The sequence below is a fragment of the Cervus canadensis genome, chromosome 1, assembly GCF_019320065.1.
Source record: "Cervus canadensis isolate Bull #8, Minnesota chromosome 1, ASM1932006v1, whole genome shotgun sequence".
Taxonomy (NCBI): domain Eukaryota; kingdom Metazoa; phylum Chordata; class Mammalia; order Artiodactyla; family Cervidae; genus Cervus; species Cervus canadensis.
This window is the reverse complement of record NC_057386.1, coordinates 69,260,173-69,281,040: the sequence shown is the minus strand read 5'-3', so window position 1 is coordinate 69,281,040 and position 20,868 is coordinate 69,260,173. Positions and strand designations below refer to the sequence as shown.

The window sequence follows — 20,868 nt, the reverse complement described above, 5'->3', positions numbered from 1 at the left end:
CATGCCATAGAGTTTACCTATTGTGTGTATGATATTCAGAAACAAACTGAAAAACCAAGTAATTGTTAATGAAAAATTAGCATTGGTGGAAGCGATGGTCCAGTGGAGTAATGAAATTACCCTAAGTTAAACAGAGAACACCTCTTTCAAGCTTTCTTTTTACGAGAAATCATAATAACGGCCTACCTTTTTTTTTTTTCTGTGAACAGTTACAGTGCTCTGTCGTCGTTTAGGTCATTGTTCTAAGCACTTTTCTGTGATCATGCATGGATTCCACACAGCACTCTATTAAGGAGATATTTTAATTATGCCATTTAGGGAATGTAGACATTGAAGTAGAGAAATGTCAGTAGTTGGCCCCAGTGGGGAATTGACCTCTGCTGGCCACTGGACGTCAGAGTCCCAAATTCCTCAGCACTACACAATGTGACATTCTGAAGACAGTGGATTCCAGCATTTCCTGAACTCTCACCTGAGGCCATTCTCACTGTAGATTTGCTCACATGTGAAGCAGGGGCGGCCACCCTCTGGTCGAGAGGGTCGGGGAGTTTGTAGGAAGCTCGGGGTTTGATTACTGCCCTCCCTCTGGCCTCTCTGCCTCAGTCACGGAGCATCTTTGTCAATGAAAGCGAGGGTGCCCCACACTGGGTTTTAACTTTGATCTGTATTTCACTTTCCTTATGGGTTCTATTGGCCTGTAGTGACGAGGTTTCATTTTAAATGAATATAGGGATTCTCTTGACTAAAAAGGACAAATGGGGGCTTCCCTGGTGGCTCAATGCTGTAGAATGCACCTGCCAATGCAGGAGACCTGGGTTCGATCCCTGGTCTGGGAAGATCCTGCATGCCGTGGAGCAGTGAAGCCCGCGGGCCGCAACTGTTGAGCCTGTGCTCCAGAGCCCGGGGTCCGCAACGACTGAGCCCATGTGTTGCTGCTATTGAAGCCCGTGCACTCAGTCTGTGCCTGGGACGAGAGAAGCCCACACCCCACTGCCAGAGAGCCGTCCACACTCATCGCAACCAGAGAAATGCCCCCGCAGCAACGAAGAACCAGTGTGGCCACAAATAAAAAAATTTTTTTTTTTTTTTTAAAGAAAAAGGACAAATGGGTGATGGAGAATTCCATTTCTTCTTTATAGCATACTATAAAAGCTATCTAATGGCTCTGCTATTGAGGGAAAAATCGCAGATCCTTCATTCTTTTTTAAATAGGGAGCAATTAATGAATAAAACGCAGTTAGATTTAGTTGAATTCTAGTGACTTCCTTTGAATTATTTTACATTAATAGAATCATAATGAGATGTGGGGAAACATGTGGCTGTTTTACTTTTTTCCCTGAGGGTTTTTTTTGTGTGTTTGTGCTAATGTTGCCTTTTCTGCTTTGTTTCAGATGCTGTCATTTTTTCAGGGAATGTTTACTTTCTATCATCAGGGCCATGAACTTGCCAAAGACTTCAATCACTACAAAATGGAACTACAGATCAACATTCAGAATGTAAGGAAATGAAAGCTCTCTCTTTTTAAAAAAAGACGTTTGAGAGGTAGTTTTGATTTCTTTGGTGTCTGAAAAGCCTTTTAAGATCAGGCTGATGTGTTGGTACCAGGAAACTGAGGCTACGCTGCCATCTTCCGGTCAGTTCCCGGTATAGCAGCTGCTCGCCAGCTCATGGAGGCTCAGGACACTGCCCCCTGGCGGTTGCTTTTTTTAAAGACAAATTCATTTTCTATAATTTATTTTTCTTATTTTCCAAAACGTCATGAAGTATGTTGTTATAATAAAATTTCACATAATTTGCTTAATTTTCCCCAAATTTTCTTGAGATATAATTGACATGCAACACTGTATAAGCAGAACAGCTTAACAACTTACTAACTGCAAGATTATTTCCACTTTAGTTAACATCAGTCACCTCCTGCAGTTAAATTTTTTTTTTCCTTGTGACGATAACGTTGAATGCCTACTCTCTTAGCAGCTTTGAAACATGTCATATGGTGATGTGACCTAGTCATTCCACACTTTGTAAGATGGCTCTAAGGATAACTTTTGTTGTGTAATTCTAAGTTTGATCTGTATGAGAGACAAAACAGCCCTCCAGTTTCGATTTAAGGCATTTCAATTGTAATCTAAATTTCTTCTCTTCCTTGTATGACTTATTTGACTTTTATTCCCACATAGGCTCACAGTTCCAGTGGAATTTCTTTCCCGTCTTTTGTGCATATTCGCTAATATATTGGTGTTCATTGCATATTGGTCCTTTATTGTTCTCGTGGAAGACGTATACTTTCTGTTAAGTCTTGAGTAGAGACTTTTAAAGAACCTAATCTGTTAAACAGGCTTCCCAGGTGGCACCAGTGGTAAGGAGCCTGACTGCCAGTGCAGGAGACTTAAGAGACTTGGGCTTGATCCCTGGGTCAGGAAGATCCCCCGGAGGCGGGCACGACAACCCACTGCGGTATTCTTGCTTGGAGAGTCACATGGACAGAGGAGGCCGGTGGGCTACAGTTCACAGGCTTGCAGAGTTGGACACGATTCAAATGACTTAGCACAGCACAGCGTAATCTTTTAAACATTATAACGTGATTTTGATCAGGAGTTGGTAGATGTTTTTCATTTCAAAACTTTAGTTGATTTTGGGAGTTGGAAGTCTCCTCCTTGAAAAGCTGTTCAAGTTATGTTTAGTATAATTTCAAACGTGGTTGAGAATATAGTGAGTGAGTTTTGGGACAAACTCCTAGCTCATCCTGGAAGACATACCAGGAGAAAGATAGGAATCTCTGTACTGTTTGCTACCTGACCTTCAACTTCTTATGATCTTAGAAATTGAGAATGAGGGGTTTTTGTGTAGATCTTGTTTCTAAGTTATTTTGGTATAGTTTCCTACAATTGGGAATACAGATAATGAAACCTCTCATGTTTTGTAATTCATGTGTCAGTTTGATTTTAAGATTATTACATTCTGCTGAGTCATATGAATAAAAGTCGATTCCTCCCTTCACCGCCCCCCTGCCCCAATATCAGTGACATAACTAACACAGTTTAAAAATATGTCACAGTGTCTATGTGTGGGTTAGTCCTAACTTCAAAGCTTCTCTGTCCATAGAACATTTAGTCTAATGACGCTGTGATGTATTGGAAGACTTCTGCAGACAGTGGAACACAGTGTTGTAAAAGCCATGTTCCATAGTTAGTTTAGAAGATGAGGTTATTATCTTGATATTTTTCTTGGGCGGGGGGTTTGTTTTTCCTCCACGACCTGACTGTATAACTTGTCTGTAGCTCACCTGTCAAGGGCAAGGCAGGTCTGGATGAGAACCTTCAGGCAGAACCAACCCATAATTTGTGTAAAATGAGGAGGCAGGACCCCTTATTCAAGAATGAAGAATTTGAAGGCAGCCACGGCAGAGCATTAAGTCCCGCGCATAGCCGTCTGCGTGTGGGCCGGGTCACCGCTCAGGCTACGTGCCTGAGGAACCGCTGGCCCGCCGGGTCTGGGCGAGGTGCGGGGACACGTCAGCCTCTCCTGGGGACTCCAGAGGGACCGTCCCTGCGTGGCCCGCTGATGTGGACCCCTGGGGTCAGGGGGCTAACCTTGTTGCCGTGTAGGCGCTAAGCAATGTCTGACTCTCTTGCGACCCCATGGACTACCTTACATACACCAGAATAGTTTGAGAGAGTCAGGATTGCAGTGGGAATGAACAGTACTCAGACATGAACTCTTGTAAGCGAAACTTGAAGACAGGCTGCCGGTTGAAATGGTTCACCTGGCTTATAGCCTCAGTCTGCTTAGAACTTAGCACACATGGTTGGTAACCTTAATTTCCCACAAAGAGATGGGCGGAGAAGAAGTCACTGAGAAGCCTTTTCCCGTGTCCCGGAGTGTCAGGCTCGTCCTCAGTAAGCTGCCGAGTGCTCCCCGTGAGTCCTCCTCAGCCTTCTGTGCGGGCTCCTTCCGACCGCTCTGCCTCCGCCTCACCTACACGTGGAGATGCCCGGCCGGGAGCCGCTGCGCTCTGCGCTTGTGCTTCTGGCTCATTCGTTCCCCTTCGGCAGGCCCAGTGCCCCAGACACGCATGCCGGTCTGTCCATCTCCCCTGCGGTGCCTCAGGAAGGTACCGTGTCCTTGGCCGTTTGTCCCATCCCCCGATGAGGCCAGCCTGTGGGACATCGAAGGGGGCGTGTTGGCTGTTAAGACCACATGACACCTTATCTTTGACAAAGGAGGCAAGACTACACAATGGAAAAAAGACAACCTCTTTAACAAGTGGTGCTGGGAAAACTGGTCAACCACTCATAAAAGGATGAAACTAGAACACTTTCTAACACCATACACAAAAATAAACTCAAAATGGATTAAAGATCTAAATGTAAGACCAGAAACTATAAAACTCCTAGAGGAGAACATAGGCAAAACACTCTCTGACATAAATCTCAGCAGGATCCTCTATGACCCACCTCCCAGAATATTGGAAATAAAAGCAAAAATAAACAAATGGGACATAATGAAACTTAAAAGCTTTTGTACTACAAAGGAAGCTATAAGCAAGGTGAAAAGACAGCCCTCAGATTGGGAGAAAATAATAGCAAAGGAAGCAACAGACAAAGGATTAATCTCAAAAATATACAAGCAACTCCTGCAGCTCAATTCTAGAAACATAAATGACCCAATCAAAAAATGGGCCAAAGAACTAAACAGACATTTCTCCAAAGAAGACATACAGATGGCTAACAAACACATGAAAAGATGCTCAACATCACTCATTATCAGAGAAATGCAAATCAAAATCTCAGTGAGGTACCATTACACGCCAGTCAGGATGGCTGCTATCCAAAAGTCTACAAGCAATAAATGCTGGAGAGGGTGTGGAGAAAAGAGAACCCTCTTACACTGTTGGTGGGAATGCAAACTAGTACAGCCACTATGGAGAACAGTGTGGAGATTCCTTAAAAAACTGGAAATAGAACTGCCATATGACCCAGCAATCCCACTTCTGGGCATACACACCGAGGAAACCAGATCTGAAAGAGACACGTGCACCCCTTTGTTCATCGCAGCACTGTTTATAATAGCAGGACATGGAAGCAACCTAGATGCCCATCAGCAGACGAATGGATAAGGAAGCTGTGGTACATATTCACAATAGAATATTACTCAGCCATTAAAAAGAATTCATTTGAATCAGTGCTAATGAGGTGGATGAAACTGGAACCCATTATACAGAGTGAAGTAAGCCAGAAAGATAAAGAACATTACAGCATACTAACACATATATATGGAATTTAGAAAGGTGATAACGATAACCCTATATGCAAAACAGAAAAAGAGACACAGAAATACAGAACAGACTTTTGAACTTTGTGGGAGAATGTGAGGGTGGGATATTTCAAAAGAACAGCATGTATACTATCTATGGTGAAACAGATCACCAGCCCAGGTGGGATGCATGAGACAAGTGCTCCGGCCTGGTGCACTGGGAAGACCCAGAGGAGTCGGGTGGAGAGGGAGGTGGGAGGGGGGATCGGGATTGGGAATACATGTAAATCCATGGCTGATTCATATCAATGTATGACAAAACCCACTGGAAAAAAAAAAAAATAAATAAAGCCTCTGTGGTTAAGTTTCCCCTTTACAATCTTCATTTATCAGACTTTCCGTCCCCCTCTAAAAATGGACCAGTCTATCATTTTTCTGCATTTAGAACCCTTGGTAACCCCTTTCATTATAGGGAGGAGAGAGGAGGAATTTCAATAATAATTTTTCATCTCAGCTCCTCCACAGTTTCACATCAGCAGTTTTTCGGTATTAATACAATTATTTTTGAGTGCAGATGAAAGAAATGTCCGGAAACTTGGTGGTGCTGACTCGTCAGGTTTGCCTGGGTGATTTTGTCACTTCACCTTCCATGTCCGTTTGCAGTCTAGCCGTTTGACAGAGATATTGACATCCCGTCTCCAGGGCTTCAGAAATGTGATTTGTCTCTTTAGATATCAAAGACATTATTCGTAGGTGAGATTCCCGCCCCCCCCCCCCCCACTTTATTCTGTGAAGAAATGTCATTTTCAAGTGCAATTACCACGGCCTGGGAAAAATGACTCTGAGTTTTAATAATTTGAAAAGTAGAATTAAGTTTTTCAGATTCTGAATACTTAAGATATATTGCTGGTAATGAGTCAGATTGATTGTTGCAAAGAAAAGACTTCCTTTTATGGCCTACATATATATTTTTAAACCTAAGATTTAATAATATTGTGAGACATGCAGGCATGAATTTTTATGTTGAATAATGGAATTATTCTTGGTGTTAGAAATCTTCAAAATAAATAACCTCTAGTAACCTTTGTTTCTATATGTCTATTAACTACTTAACCACTAATTTTTTCTTTGCACAATAATCTCAACAAAGAAGAGACGATGGAAGGAATGGGTGTGTTTTGAGAAATTGGTAGAAAAATGCTACAAATTTAATTATAGCTATCCAGAGACTTGAAAATGTACTTAAAATGACTTAAAAATGAACTTAAAACTTACATGTGTTTTTTAAATCCATTTCAGACACGGAATCGTTTTGAAGGAACAAGGTCAGAAGTGGAAGAACTTATGAACAAGATCAGACAGAATCCCAAGGACCACAAACGAGCAAGTCAGTTCACAGCGGAAGGCTACCTGTATGTACAGGAAAAAAGTAAGAGACTCTCCCGCGGGGGTGAATAACTCATTAAAAATTATTTTAAAACTCTCACTGTAATTACTCTCTGATATTTTGGGAGTACTTTTTCCTACCACTTTCTTTGCTGTCTGAAGGTGTAGGTTGCAGTTTTAGGGGGGAAAACACATTCCTGCTCTAGGGAAAGGATGGTGAGATTAGGGACTCTGTGAGTACCCTGCTTTCTAGCCGCAACCCACCGATTCTCTGTCGCACTTTGTTAAAATTTGCTTGCAAGGGAGGAATGACTTGGTAACATCTGAAAGCGAGGTAGGTATTAGCTTTTTCCTCTTTTCTTCTCATCCTTGTCTTTAACACCAACACCCAGCCACCCACATACTCATATACACCTGCACCCCCCAGAGCCCTGTTCTTCCACGTTGAAGTCAGGAAGTGCGTATGTCTCTCCTGCTTTCACATCAGTTCTTGGATACTTGTCTGAGATCATTTTTTGTCCTTGTTAAAATTATCAGGGCAATTGCATATGACTGAAAAAAAATTCCTAGATGACCTGCTAACGTGTCTCACTGAATTTTCAGCATTGTTTTGTCTCAGTGAATGTGCAGTGTGTAGAGTATCCTTATTTTGAAATTAAAGCACCCCACCATGCTTTCAGACTTTTGACAGTTTGGTCTTACTTTAATGATGAGGCTGTTGCGGTTTACCTCTTCAACTGTGGAGCCTGATTGCTGGTTAGCAGAAGCAGTAGTGGGCTTCCCGGGTGGCGCTAGTGATAAAGAATCCTCCTGCCAGTGCAGGAGACGGGAGAGACTAGGCTTCGATTCTTGGATCAGGAAGATCCCCTGGAGGAGGGCATGGCAGCCCACTCCAGGGTTCTTGGCTGGGATAATCTGATGGCCAGAAGAGCCTGGCGGGCTACAGCGCATGGGGTTGAAAAGTCAGACATGACTCGGGGAGTGAGCACGCAGACGCAGAAGGGGTGGTGTGTGAGAGTGTTCCTGTATTTCCTGTTTCCCTCCCCTCCGCCCTTGACTGCGGTTAGGGTGCTTTAGAGTTTTCATTTCATTTGCCAAGTGGAACTCTTGCAACCAGTTTTCAAACTGACCGGTTTTGTAGCAGAGAAACTCAGGGAACAGCCACGTGATCCGGGTGATCATGTTACATGCAGTGGGCAGAGTGGCGGTTCTTTTTCTATTTGCCCTTCTTTAATGTGGGCTTAGTCTTAATGCCTCATCAAGGACGGTTACTGGCATGGCAGAACTGTAAATTTGTCTAATTTTTTTTTAGTCTCCCCCCCTCCCCCCGCCAAAAAAAGAAACTGAGAGGCAATTTATTTCTACAAATTTTGGTTGAATGGCAAAATCATGTCATTTCTAAAGGTGCTATTAGGAAAAACAGCTATTGAACTGTGTATAGAGTGAATATTTCATTAAAAAAGTTTTTTACTGGAGTACAGTTGATTTATAATGTGTTAATTTCTGCTTTACAGCAAAGTGAGTCAGTTATACATATATTTGTTTTCTTTTTCATATTCTTTTCCATTGTGATTTATCATAGCACATTGAATATAGTTCCCTGTGCTATACAATGAATGGGACCTTGTTTATCCATTCTGTATATGCAGTTCAGTCGCTCAGTCGTGTCCGACTCTTTGCGACCCCATGAATTTCAGCATACCCGGCCTCCCTGTCCATCACCAACTCCTGGAGTTTACTCAAATTCATGTCCATTGAGTCGGTGATGCCATCCAGCCATCTCATCCTCTGTCGTCCCCTTCTCCTCCTGCCTCCAATCCCTCCCAGCATCAGGGTCTTTTCCAATGAGTCAGCTCTTTGCATGAGGTGGCCAGAGTATTGGAGTTTCAGCCTCAGCATCAGTCCTTCCAATGAACACCCAGGACTGATCTCCTTTAGGAGGGACTGGTTGGATCTCCTTGCAGCCTACGGGACTCTCTAGAGTCTTGTCCAACACCACAGTTCAAAAGCATCAATTTTTCAGTGCTCAGCTTTCTTCACAGCTTTCTTCTGTCCAACTCTCACATCCATACATGTGTATTACTAATTTGCTAATCCCAAGTTCTCAATCCTTTCCTCCCCCTCTAATTTTTTTAGATCTTCTTAACAGTCAAGTGAAAAAAATCACAAGAAGCTTTTCTAGACTTATAATTGTTGGATAACTTACTGACTTTGAGAGAGATGGGGCTGAAATTGGACCAAAAAAAAACCCACAGTGACAGAATTCTTCACTTATTAGCTGTATGCCAGGCACTGTGCTAAACTGTTTATCCATCTTGTTTTATTTAGTGCATTAAAAAAGCCCTGTGAATTGTAAGGTGCTGCTATTACCCCATTTACCAATGAGAACACAGAAGCACTGAGGGTTAACAATGCTCCTTCCGTCCTGCGCCTCCTCTCTACTGGAACTGTCTGAGACTTGAGTCTGTGTTGGGCTTCCCTGGTGGCTCAGATGGTAGAGAATCTGCCGGCAATGCAGGAGACCTGGGTTGGGAAGATGCCCTGGAGGAGGGAACGGCTACCCGCTCCAGTATTCTGGCCTGGAGAATCCCATGGGCAGAGGAGCCTGGCGGGCTGTCGTTCATGGGGTTGCAAAGAGTTGGACACAACTGAGTGACTTTCACACACGCACACACACACGTACGCACACACACATATGCACACACACACAGAGTCTGTGTTGCACCCTTTCTGTCATATTGCCTGAAGCTTGGACGGTGTGAGAAGCTGTCCCTAATCTCTGTGCTTAGGGCTGGTTGAGTGGGGTCCGGTGGAGTCAGGAGGGGATGGCAGCTTAATTAGTGAAGCACCATGATATCTGGGCAAGAGATTCTGAGGTTTGGCTTTGCCATTTTGCAGGCATTTAGTCTAAGCCTAAGATTTTTTTAGATTAAAAAGACAGTAATATAATTATCCTCTCTTGAGGTATTTTTTTGGTGTTGAATGAAATACCTATGCAGTATTTTTATGAACCATAGAACAGAGTACGTATGCTTGCTATTGATAACACACACACTCATACCAGGGGTTCACAAACTCTGGGCCAGCCCTAAAGGTGGTTTGAGATGAGATTTATTGTGGTCTAGTGACCCGTTTCATCTCCCCTTCACCCAAGGTGATGTAATTCATTTTTCCTAAAGCTAAATGCATTTCTTTTAAATGAGTCCTCCTCCCCTCTCTTAAGTTTGTTCTTTTTGATTTTTAGGTATAAAAATCTATATTTTTAAGCTTTATTTGTTTTCAGATGCGATGATGTTGATAATAAGTGTTGACTTTATTTTAATGTCCTTTCTTGATTAAAGTAAAAATTATCATACTGAATGGGACCTCACTTTTCCTTTGCTGTGATGGGACCATTCTAGGTCTTCCGACTTGGGACCATTTTCTCTTGAGACCTCTGATGGTTGTAATACTGACTAAGCAAGAGGTAAAAAGTGGTTCCAGAAATGTTCTGGTGCATATGTGGACAACTCCCTCTTATCTTCTTCATACTTCATTTAAATTTATTTTTACTTTTGGTGGCTCTGGGTCTTTGTTGCTGCGAGTGGGCTTTCTCTAATTATGGTGAGTGGGGGCTCCTGTTTAGTTGTGGTACACAGGCTTCTGTTACAGCACGTGGCGTCAGTTGCTCTGAGGCATGTGGGATCTTCGTTCCCAGACCAGGGATCAAACTCTTGTCCCCTGCAATTAGCAGGCAGATTCTTAACCAATGGACCATCAGGGAGGTCTCATACTTCATTGTAAAGTTTAACTTTGACATCGTTAGTAAGGATAGCTGCTTGCAAGGTGCTTTAGTGGGCTTAAAACACTAGATAGATTTATAGTCTACACGCTTTTCTGCACTGTGATTCTACAACTCTGTTATTTTGAGAGGCCAGAATTGAATCCAAAACCATCACATATATCTGGTGGAATTCTTGAAATTCTCATGAGCTATTCATATGTAGACACACAAAAAAGTATAGTTTGCCATTAGGAGATTTTAATGTGTGAGATAACAGTCTAGCAGATTATATGAAAAATATGTCTTTAAATTATGTATTTGTTGCTGAGAACTGTTAGGACCTTTTCTCAAACTGTCTCTATGTGCCCTCTTATTTCCCCTAGTTTTTCCCTTGTCTTAGATTAGCTGTGTTGCTAATTTGTTACCTTGAGCTGTATTAGTTGCCGTTTCTTGGGTTTTTTCTCTTTAGCAATATAGAATTCTGCATATCTGTTTATAAGGAAACATGTAAAGTTCTGTTTCTTGTTGAAGGGCCTCCTCCATTTGGTTCCAGCTGGGTCAAACACTACTGCATGTATCGGAAAGCAGCCAAGAAGTTCACCATGATCCCGTTTGAGCACAGATCCGGGGGGAAGCTTGTAAGTGTTTGCTTTTTATACTTTGTACTGTCTGTGAGGTGGTCTTCGAGGGCGTCAATTTAATGGTGTTTCCATTCCCTGATGATAAATACCTTCTTTTTTGTTTTTAGAATGAAAAAATTGTCTTTTTTTTCCTAAATAAAATTGGCCAGAAAATGATTCCCGTGTTTCCTGAATTGCTGGCATGTGTTTTTTAAAACATATTTTAAAAATATGTATTTATTTGGCTGCACCAGGTCTTAGTCCTGGCATGCAGATCTCTTACATGCGGCATGTGGGCTCCAGTTCCCTGACCAGGGGTTGAACCCAGGCCCCCTGCCTTGGAAACGCGGAGTCTTAGCTACTGGACGTCCTATTGGCAAGGATTTTTATGGTCAGAATTTTTTTTTTAAAGAATTATTTGATGTCCCTGTTACTGGAAGATACAGTTAATACCTTCAGCATGCTTTCCTGACTCAGTGGGCTGACTGCTTAGGATTTACGGGGAAGGCCTGGTGTGTCCACGTGGTGGTGCTGGTTTAGTTGCTAGGTCGTGTCCGACTCTTGCTATCCCCGCCATGGGGGATAGCCCTCCAGGCTCCTCTGTCCACGGAATTTCCCAGGCAAGAATGCTGGAGTGGGTTGTCATTTTCCTCCTCCAGGAGAATCTTCCCCACCCGATGATTGAACCCACATCTCTCACGGAGTCTTTATTGACTGAGACATGTACACACATAAATTCACATAAATGAGAAGATTACAGAGTAGATGATCTGTAATGAATTTTGCTGCTTTTCATTCAGACTTTAACCTTCTCACTTAGACACTCACCATTTAGTTTACACCTCCTGTAGAAATAAACACCACAGCAACTCCTGATACAGGAAATGTATGCGAGAAGCCCACAGGAGCTGTCTGGGTGGGAAAGGTGGTCTTTGTTTTAAAGCAGAAGCTGTAGCTCTTAGCAACAATAATAGTCAACACAGAGCTCCTTTCACTAACATTGACTGTAACTGGTGATACATTTTAAGGTTAATTCATTGCTTGCTGGGTGGATGGGCATAATTTTGCTTCTGTGAATACAGAATTAACCCAAGTTCACTTCTGTTTACACATACTTTGCATCTTCCTGAAAACTATTTAAAGCTGCTTGTAATAGAAATACATTTTTGTGATATCAAAATAGACATGTAAAATCGTGGCCATGGTAAAGAAGAGGAAGCGAGGATGTCACCCCTGGAGGGGGATGGGTTTTTTGGTTATTGTGTGCTTTTTTTCTTTCTTTTTTAAAGATCACAGTCATTTATTTTTGTCAAATGTAACTAAAGTTTAATGGATACAATCAGGAATAATCTGTTAAGAACATATCAGACACAGAGAAGGCAAAATTTGTTGTTAAGTGAAGCATCAAATCTAATAAAAGAGCAAACACCAGGAATGATCAGCAACTGTGTGCAACTCATCAACCAAATGCTCGTGATTACTTTATAGCTCTGAGGACCACTGATATAATCAGAAGTTGTAGTGAAAGGATAAATATGGATTAACTTGTGTATCTCTGTACACTTTTTCCAGTTTTTAAAAATTTTATATTTAGTGGGAGGGTAATTGCTTTACAGTGATGTTGGTTTCTGCCATACATCCACATGAATCAGCCATAGGTATGCATACGAACCATCCCTCTTGAACACCCCCTCCCCTCCCCATACTCTTTAATGACCAGCTAAGCACGAGGTTGGAGTGTGAGTTTGCTATCAGAGCCGATCAAGTCCCCGACACACATCTGCTTAGTGGTGGCTTTCTGTTTTAGCCCCAAATAATAAATGCATTAAAAATATGATGACTGTGATATTTCAAATGGTTTTAACATCTGAATGCTGGTTTAATATTAGAGATCTTCACATTCCAGAAAATACTAGAACATTGCAGAAGTGTTTCTCAGACTCCTTACAGTTTCTTACTGAGAACCTGTTTTTGCATTGCTTCTGTCTCCTGTTTTCTGCTGCTTTTTAAAGCCCTTGAAGAGCTTTAATGGTATCTGGGATAAAATGGTACCATATTTAACTGAACACTCAGTAAAGGTAAATTCAGGGTGATTCACGGAGGAAGCAGCAAAACACATAGATGTGTTGTGAAGATCCCCGGGAGAAGAAAATGGCAACCCACTCCAGTATTCTTGCCATGCATGATCCCATGGACAGGGGAGCCTAGTGGGCTACAGTCCATGGGGTTGCAAAGACTTGGGCACAGCTGAGCACACACACACATAAATGGAATGGTTCTAGCTTTAGATGATCACAATGGCTGATCCAAGGTCCTTCGTGTACTTTTAGGTAGATTCCTATGGAATTGAAGTTTTTGTAGGTCAGAAATAGTTACCTGTGGGCTGTTTCATGTGGTATAATGTAATGTGAAATGCAAACACATGATCTCTTTTTTTAACAAGAGGGCAATAAGAATAACAAATATAGATATGTGGAAACTATATTGTTAATCCACCTTTTAAAATTAGCACTCAAAAGGTCTGGTTTAATGTTACTGTAATTGAAGTAGGGTCTAAAAAATCTTAAGAAAAGGTCAGTGACAGAAATGGCGACAGTTCTAAATAAGCTGGTTCAAAAGAGAATAGAATAGAGGAACCTAAAATCTGAACCTTGCCTCCCTCCTCCCATCAAGTATAGGATACTTAACTCTGTGTATGTTTATACTGTAGCGTCTGAAAATACTTAAAATGATTCTTTGCAGGGGGATGGAGAGGTCTTCTTTTTGAAAGAATGTACCAGGAGACATACTGACTCCATTGACAGAAGGTTTTGCTTTGACGTGGAAGCTGCTGACCGGTAAGTTATTGAAATTATTGGACTTCGTGGAAAGAGTCATTTAAGAAAATGATTTAAAAGATAGTTAATTGCAACTTGGATTTCTGTGGCCTGGGAGACTGTTATGTTTCTATATTTCCAAGCTGTGCATTCACTGTGGGCTGTTCTGTGTTGGTTGCCGTGTTTCGCTGTGGAATGACAGCTTAGCCCTGGCCGAAGTCTGCAGTCACTTTGCTGGTATTGTCACTTAAACAATGACCTTGGGGTGTTTCATTGTTGATCCAAGCCTCCTTTTCTGGCACTAAAAGTGTAAGGTGGGAAGATGAGGAAGTAGGTGATAGAGCTAAAAAGAGGTGGTTGTGGCTGTTCATACATAGTAGTATTCATTTTTCTGTGTGGGAATTTTCCATGTATATATGGAAAGGTAATAGAAGGTCACGGGCAAGCTCTGTTTATTCAAAGACGAGTTATCTTTTTTTCTTGTGATATGACTTTTAGTTATTTAGTTAGAAAAGAGTCTTAGCTGGAGGGAAAGAAGTAAAAAAAAGAAAAACAAAGCTCATTTGTCAGGATTACTACCTGTCTGGCATTTATTTCTGTGTCCTTCCATAGTACTAAGGGAAATCATGGTGCTCATAGAATATTTCTTTTTAATGACTGATGGTATGAAGGTTCCTTGCCAGCCCTAGTTTTGGGCAACAATGGTCTCTAGATAATGATGTTTCATATTTCTATAATAAAAGTTTACAATATGAGATTTTTTAAACACAAGTTCGTTTCAGATCAGGACCCAAGAATACAAAAATAATTAATGTTTCCTCTTCGTCACATGATATAACTGAGTCTGTGGGGTTCATTCAATAAATGCATTGAAGACCAGGGACATAAAAATGTGTGCTTATGCACCATGGTAATATGGAAATACAATGAAAAGGACAAATGGTTTTTAAATAAGGCTTTTGCCTAGACTGTAAAAAAAAGAGAATGTCATTGTAAAAGAGGTTAAATTTCAAGCCAGTAAGGATAAGTTGAAAAACTTTAAGACAAGATTTGGGCTGTATAATACAACTTGAGTGTAAATATGTATGCTGTACATATTTGGGTACATGTTTGCTGTACATATTTGGGTGTACAAAGTACCCCCATTGTAAGCATTGACTGAGTTTTCTCTATGTACCAGACAGTGTTCTAAATTCTTCTCTTCTTTACCTCATTTTATGCTCAGCCCAGCTCTGTCAGGTAGACATTATGCTTCTCATTTTATGATGAAAAATGGAGCCTTATGTGGTTCTCCTAAGGTCATGTAGCTAGTAGGTGGAAGAGCTGATGTTTGAACTGTTGCATTTGCCTCTGGAGCCCAGGCTGTTAACTGCTCTGCTGCAGGCATCAGAGTGTAACTGTGTAAGTGTGTTGTCTTTGAAATAGTTGACAGAGATGAGTCAGCAGTGATGTCTTATCAGAAAATGTGTCAAATGAGGTTCATCTGCATTTCTTTGAAAAGGTAATTCTAGTACTTCCATTTATTGTTTTAATGTGATTTGTATTTTTCCCAGTCCTGTGTTTTCTCTAAGACCTTGATCATGCCAAATGCTCTTCTTCATTGAGATCCTTATTACAATGATAGCTATTGAATTGACCAAAAAGTTTGTTTGGGTTTTTCTGCAAGATGTTATGGAAAAACCCGAACAAACTTTTTGACCAACCCAGTACTTTCCACCCCTCATAAAGGTTGATGAGTGGTTACTGTGGAGTTACTTTCATATTGATGGTGTCTTGTATGGAGACCCTCAGAACTGGGGAAGATATTAGAGGTGATCTATTTTAAAGCAGAGACATTACTTTGTCAACAAAGGTCCATCTAGTCAAGGCTATGGTTTTTCCAGTGGTCATGTATGGATGTGAGAGTTGGACTATAAAGAAAGCTGAGTGCAGAATAATTGATGCTTTTGAACTGTGGTGTTGAAGAAGACTCTTGAGAGTCCCTTGGACCGCAAGGAGATCCAGCCAGTCCATCCTAAAGGAAATCAGTCCTGAGTGTTCATTGGAAGGACTGATGTTGAAGCTGAAACTCCAATACTTTGGTCACCTGATGTGATGAGCTGACTCATTTGAAAAGACCCTGATGCTGGGAGGGATTGGGGGCAGGAGGAGAAGGGGGCAACAGAGGATGAGATGGTTAGATGGCATCACCGACTCAATGGACATGAGTTTGGGTAAACTCTGAGAGTTTGTGATGGACAGGGAGGCCTGGCATGTTGCGGTTCATGGGGTCGCAAAGAGTCAGACACGACTGAGCAACTGAACTGAACTGAACTGATTTTAGTGGTTTTCAAACTGCTCTATAGGGATGTCTTCTTTTCAGATAAAAACTTTACACTTAGGCGTGTATAAATCAGAAAAAAAGAGAGTTCTCTTATTAAAGTGAGGTAGGGGACCTGGAGGGCTTCCTAGATGGTGTTAGTGGTAAAGAATCCACCTGCCAATGCAGGAGACATAAGAGATGTGGGTTCAGTCCCTGGACTGGGGAGGTCCCTTGGAGGAGGGCATGGCACCTCATGCCAGTATTCTTGCCTGGAGAATCCTGTGGACAGAGGAGCCTGGCAGGCTGCAGTCCATGGGATCACAGAGAGTCGGACACGACTGAAGTGACTTAGCATGCGTGCCTGCTGGGGACCTGGATCCTTACTCTCTCAGCTGCTTTCTTCTTGAAGAAATCTCTAATTTACTTCCACTGATGCCCAGAGCTGCTTTCTGGAAACTGGGTGGAGGTGGACCAGTAATCTAGTTTACATGATTCAAGAGAGGCATAGAGGATCTAACGTCTAAAATGATAACTGAAGATGTATTTGGAGTCAGCTGGGATTGATTGAGACACATTCCAGGCAGAGGGATGAATATGTGTAAAGTTCTGGAGATAGGAGAGAGCGTGGTCCATGTGAGGTGCCCCTGGGGATGGACGCCCAACATCACTGGAGCAGAGAGCCGGGGAGGATGGAGACAAGGCTTGACAGTGGGGGTCAGGGCCTGACCTTGAGGTTTCAAGCTTAATTTATTAAATGGTTTTAAGTAGGGCGTTGAGTGATAGGTTCATAATTTTCAAAACCCAATGTGGCAAAGTAGAGAAAGTTTAGAAATGGCAGGAGTGGTTGGAAGGGTTATGGGTTGGTGTGGTGGTGGCAGAAATGGAGGCCAGAGTGTTCTGTTTGAGTAAGACTTTTAGAGAGAAATTTACAGAAACATTGGATGTTAGATTCCAGGGTGAAGGAGGAGAAGGTTTCTGGCTTGAGCAACTAGGTGGTGCCGTTTACTAAGATGGGAGAACCAGAAGGCACAAGGATGGAGGAAGATGACGACTCCGGTTGTGGGTCTGTTGGGTTGGCTTGCTGTGGGCCGTTCATTGATACACATAGCAGGCAACTGGGTGTAGCCCTCGGCATTTTCAGCAGCGTTGGACTCGAGCTGACCTTGTACCTCCTGCAACTCTGCATCCTGTGACTGTCACCGCAGAGAACCAGGCTGGTCCTCCCCCGAATTGGGCAGCCTGTCCGTTTGCAGCCGTTGCACCTTGAAGTGTATTTCCCATTGTGGTGTTTGTCTCTCCGTCCATTCACATGGTTTCACCCTCAAAGTATCTCTGTCTACAATCTGTACTTTTCTTCCTTTTTTCCATGTTTGGAACTACGTGTAGACTTTTTAAGTTCCGTGTATCGGTGTGTCTCAGTTCCCTTCCATTTATACTTGGTAATTTCAGTGTGACTTCAGATACTCCGTGTAGGACTTTGCAGCTTTCTCCGTGGACTCCCCTCCTTCAGTCCTCTGTTCCTCACCTTCCCTCAGCCATTTCCGCTCGTGCTCACTCCTTAGATCTTATCTCTGGGATGGGTACCCCGTCGGTCATCTCAACTGTGAGGCTTCCTCCTTCCAACACCACCTTCTATTCTTCTCAGCTTACTCTTCGCTAGTAAGTAGCCTTCGCTTGCAATCAACGGATCCTCCTTTTCTCAGCCCCTCACACCCTCACTTCTTTCCATGTGTGAATGGGACTTCAGTGTGTGAATTTGTCGTTTGTTAGAGTCACTCTTTTCAATACACTCAACCCCGCTGCCCTTCTCTGCCATGGTTAGACTTGTTTGCACAGCTCCAGATTGAGGAGGATTCACCGCTGCCCTCTCTCTTCCTGGAAAGGTGTATTCACTTCAGATTCATGACCACTGGCCTCAGATTAGGCCATTAACCCTGACCACAAATCATCTTCCATTTTCTTAGTTCCTTTATTCTCCTGGTTGATGAATATTTTATATTTCCCCCTCTCTCTAAGCTTCTGGGACGGCCTCCCTTTCCTGATGATTTTCTGTCCTGTTTTGCTGTGAACTCTGTGAACTTAGAACTAATTTGAAGAGCTCTTCCCCTGAAATGGATGTCCGCTCCCTCGTCGGCGCCGGGTACCCTGCCTTCCCTCCGCTGCCATGGGGACCGTCAGCAGCCAGCCTGTGTCCAGCTGTTTCCATTCCCTCTTCGCCTTCCCTCCTTACTTCTCCAGGATGTCACACAAGTAGTTCTTCTTTTGCTTTCTCATTGACGCCTGTTTTGCCCTTTCTACTGGACGATCCCCTCAGTCTACGGAACACTCTTAATTTTATCCATCTTAAAAAAAAAAATACCACCGCCATCACCAGTGAAAGAGCCCTATCTTCCCTTTTGTCTGCTGCCCATGATTCATTTCTCATACACAACAGGAATTCTTCAAGAAACGCCAATATTCAGGGCTCCCGTGTACTCAGGGCTCGTGTTCCCTTCCTGCTGTTCTCCTCTGGGCCCTCTCTCGCCGGGCCCTGGCCTCCGCCCGTCCGCTGCGGTGTTCTGCGAAGGTCATCGTGGGCTCAGGCCGCCGCCTGCAGTGTCAGCTCTGTCTTCCTGTTCTTCCCTGGCAGCAGCGTCTGATGTGGCCATTCACCTTCTCCTCTGTGATACCTTTCCTCGTTTCCTAGACTTTTTGTTATCAGAGTTCTCTGGAGCTCAGTACTTTTTTTTTTTCCTTTAAAATTTTCTTTTCTACTGAAGCATAAATTTATTATAATTATTTAATTTTATTTACAGTGTTGTGTTAATTTCTGCTGTACAGCAAAGTGATTCAGCTGTGTGTGTGTGTGTGTGTGTGTGTATATCTCCTCTGTCCATGGAATTCTCCAGGCAAGAGTACTGGAGTGGGTTATCATTTCCTTCTCCAGGGGGTTTTCCCGACCTAGGGGTCCAACCCAGATCCTCCCACATCGTAGGCAAATTCTTTGCTATCTGAGCCACTAGGGAAGCCCCATATATATGTATGTATATATCTCTATCTACCTACCTACCTACCTACCTACCTACCTATCTATCTATCTGTCTATCTATCTATCTATCTATCTAAAGATCTTCATGACCCAGATAACCACAATGGTGTGATCACTCACCTAGAGTCAGACATTCTGGAGTGCGAAGTCGAGTGGGCCTAAGGAAGCATCAGTATGAACAAAGCTAGTGGAGGTGATGGAATTCCAGTTGAGCTATTTCAAATCCCAAAACATGATGCTGTGAAAGTGCTGCACTCAATATGCCAGCAAATTTGGAAAACTCCTCAGTGGCCACGGGACTGGAAAAGGTCATTCATTCCAGTCCCAAAGAAGGGCAGTGCTAAGGAGTGTTCAAACTACCGCAACATTGCACTCATTTCACATGCTAACAAAGTATTGTTCAAAATCCTCTAATTCTCCAAGCTAGGCTTCAACAGTATGTGAACCGAGAATTTCCAAATGTTCAAGCTGGATTTAGAAAAGACAGAGAAACCAGAGATTAAATTGCCAACATCCATTGTGTCATAGAAAAAGCAAGAGAATTCCAGAAAACCATCTGCTTCATGACTATGCTAAAGCTTTTGACTGTGTGGATCACAAGAAACTGTGAAAAATTCTTAAAGAGGTGGGAATATGAGACCACCTTAACTGCCTCCTGAGAAATCTGTATGCAGGTCAAGAAGCAACAGTTAGAACCAGATGTGGAATAACATACTGGTTCAAAATTGGGAAAGGAGTACATCAAGGCTGTATTTTGTCACCCTGGTTATTTAACTTATATGCAGAATACATCACGCAAAATGCCAGGCTGGATGAAGCACTCACTGGAATCAAGATTGCAGGGAGAAATATCAGTAACTTCATATATACAGATGACACCACCCTTATGGTGGAAAGCGAAGCGAAATTAAAAGAGGCTCTTGATGGGGTGAAAGAGGAGAGTGAAAAAGGTGGCTTAAAACTCATTTAAAAAAGGAATATCATGGCATCTGGTCCCATCACTTCATGGTAAATAGATAGGGAAACAATGGAAACCAAAATCACTGTGGACAGTGACTGCAGCCATGAAGTTAAAAGATGCTTGCTCCTTGGAAGAAAAGCTATGATAAACCTAGGTAGTGCATTAGAAAACAGAGACATTACTTTACCAACAAAGTCCATATAGTTGAAGCTATGATTTCTCCAGTAGTCATGTGTGGATATGATAGTTGGACTATAAAGCAGACTGAGCACTGAAGAATTGATGCTTTTGAACTGTGGTGTTAGAGAAGACTCTTGAGAGTCCCTTGACTGCAAGGAGATCAAACCAGTCAATCTTAAAGGAAATCAATCCTGAATATTCATTGGAAGGACTGATGCTGAAGCTTTGATACTTTGGCCACCTGATGTAAAGAGCTGACTCATTGGAAAAGACCCTGATACTGGGAAAGATTGAAGGCATGAAAAGGGGATGGCAGAGGACAAGATAGTTGGATGGCATCACTGACTGGATGGACATGAGTTTGAGCAAGCTCCAGGAGGTGGTGAAGGACAGGGAAGCCTGGCATGCTGCAGTCCATGGGGTTCCAAAGATTTGGACACAACTGAGTGACTGAACAGCAACATATATATTTATATATGCCCCATGTACACATATCTGTATATATTCTTTTTTATATCCTCTTCTGTTCTGATTTATCACAGGATATTGAATATAATTC

General features: G+C 42.5%; 1 protein-coding gene across 2 annotated transcripts in view; it reads left to right on the top strand.

The window, feature by feature from the left end:
• Nucleotides 1-20,868, top strand: part of ARHGAP10 (Rho GTPase activating protein 10) — a 358,134-nt gene that overhangs the window by 145,984 nt on the left and 191,282 nt on the right. For both annotated transcript variants that reach the window (XM_043484882.1, XM_043484888.1), the window contains exons 7-10: nucleotides 1,392-1,496; nucleotides 6,553-6,682; nucleotides 10,934-11,040; nucleotides 13,765-13,859. In XM_043484882.1, coding sequence (XP_043340817.1) covers nucleotides 1,392-1,496; nucleotides 6,553-6,682; nucleotides 10,934-11,040; nucleotides 13,765-13,859 — 437 coding nt within the window. The remainder of the gene's footprint in view (nucleotides 1-1,391; nucleotides 1,497-6,552; nucleotides 6,683-10,933; nucleotides 11,041-13,764; nucleotides 13,860-20,868) is intronic.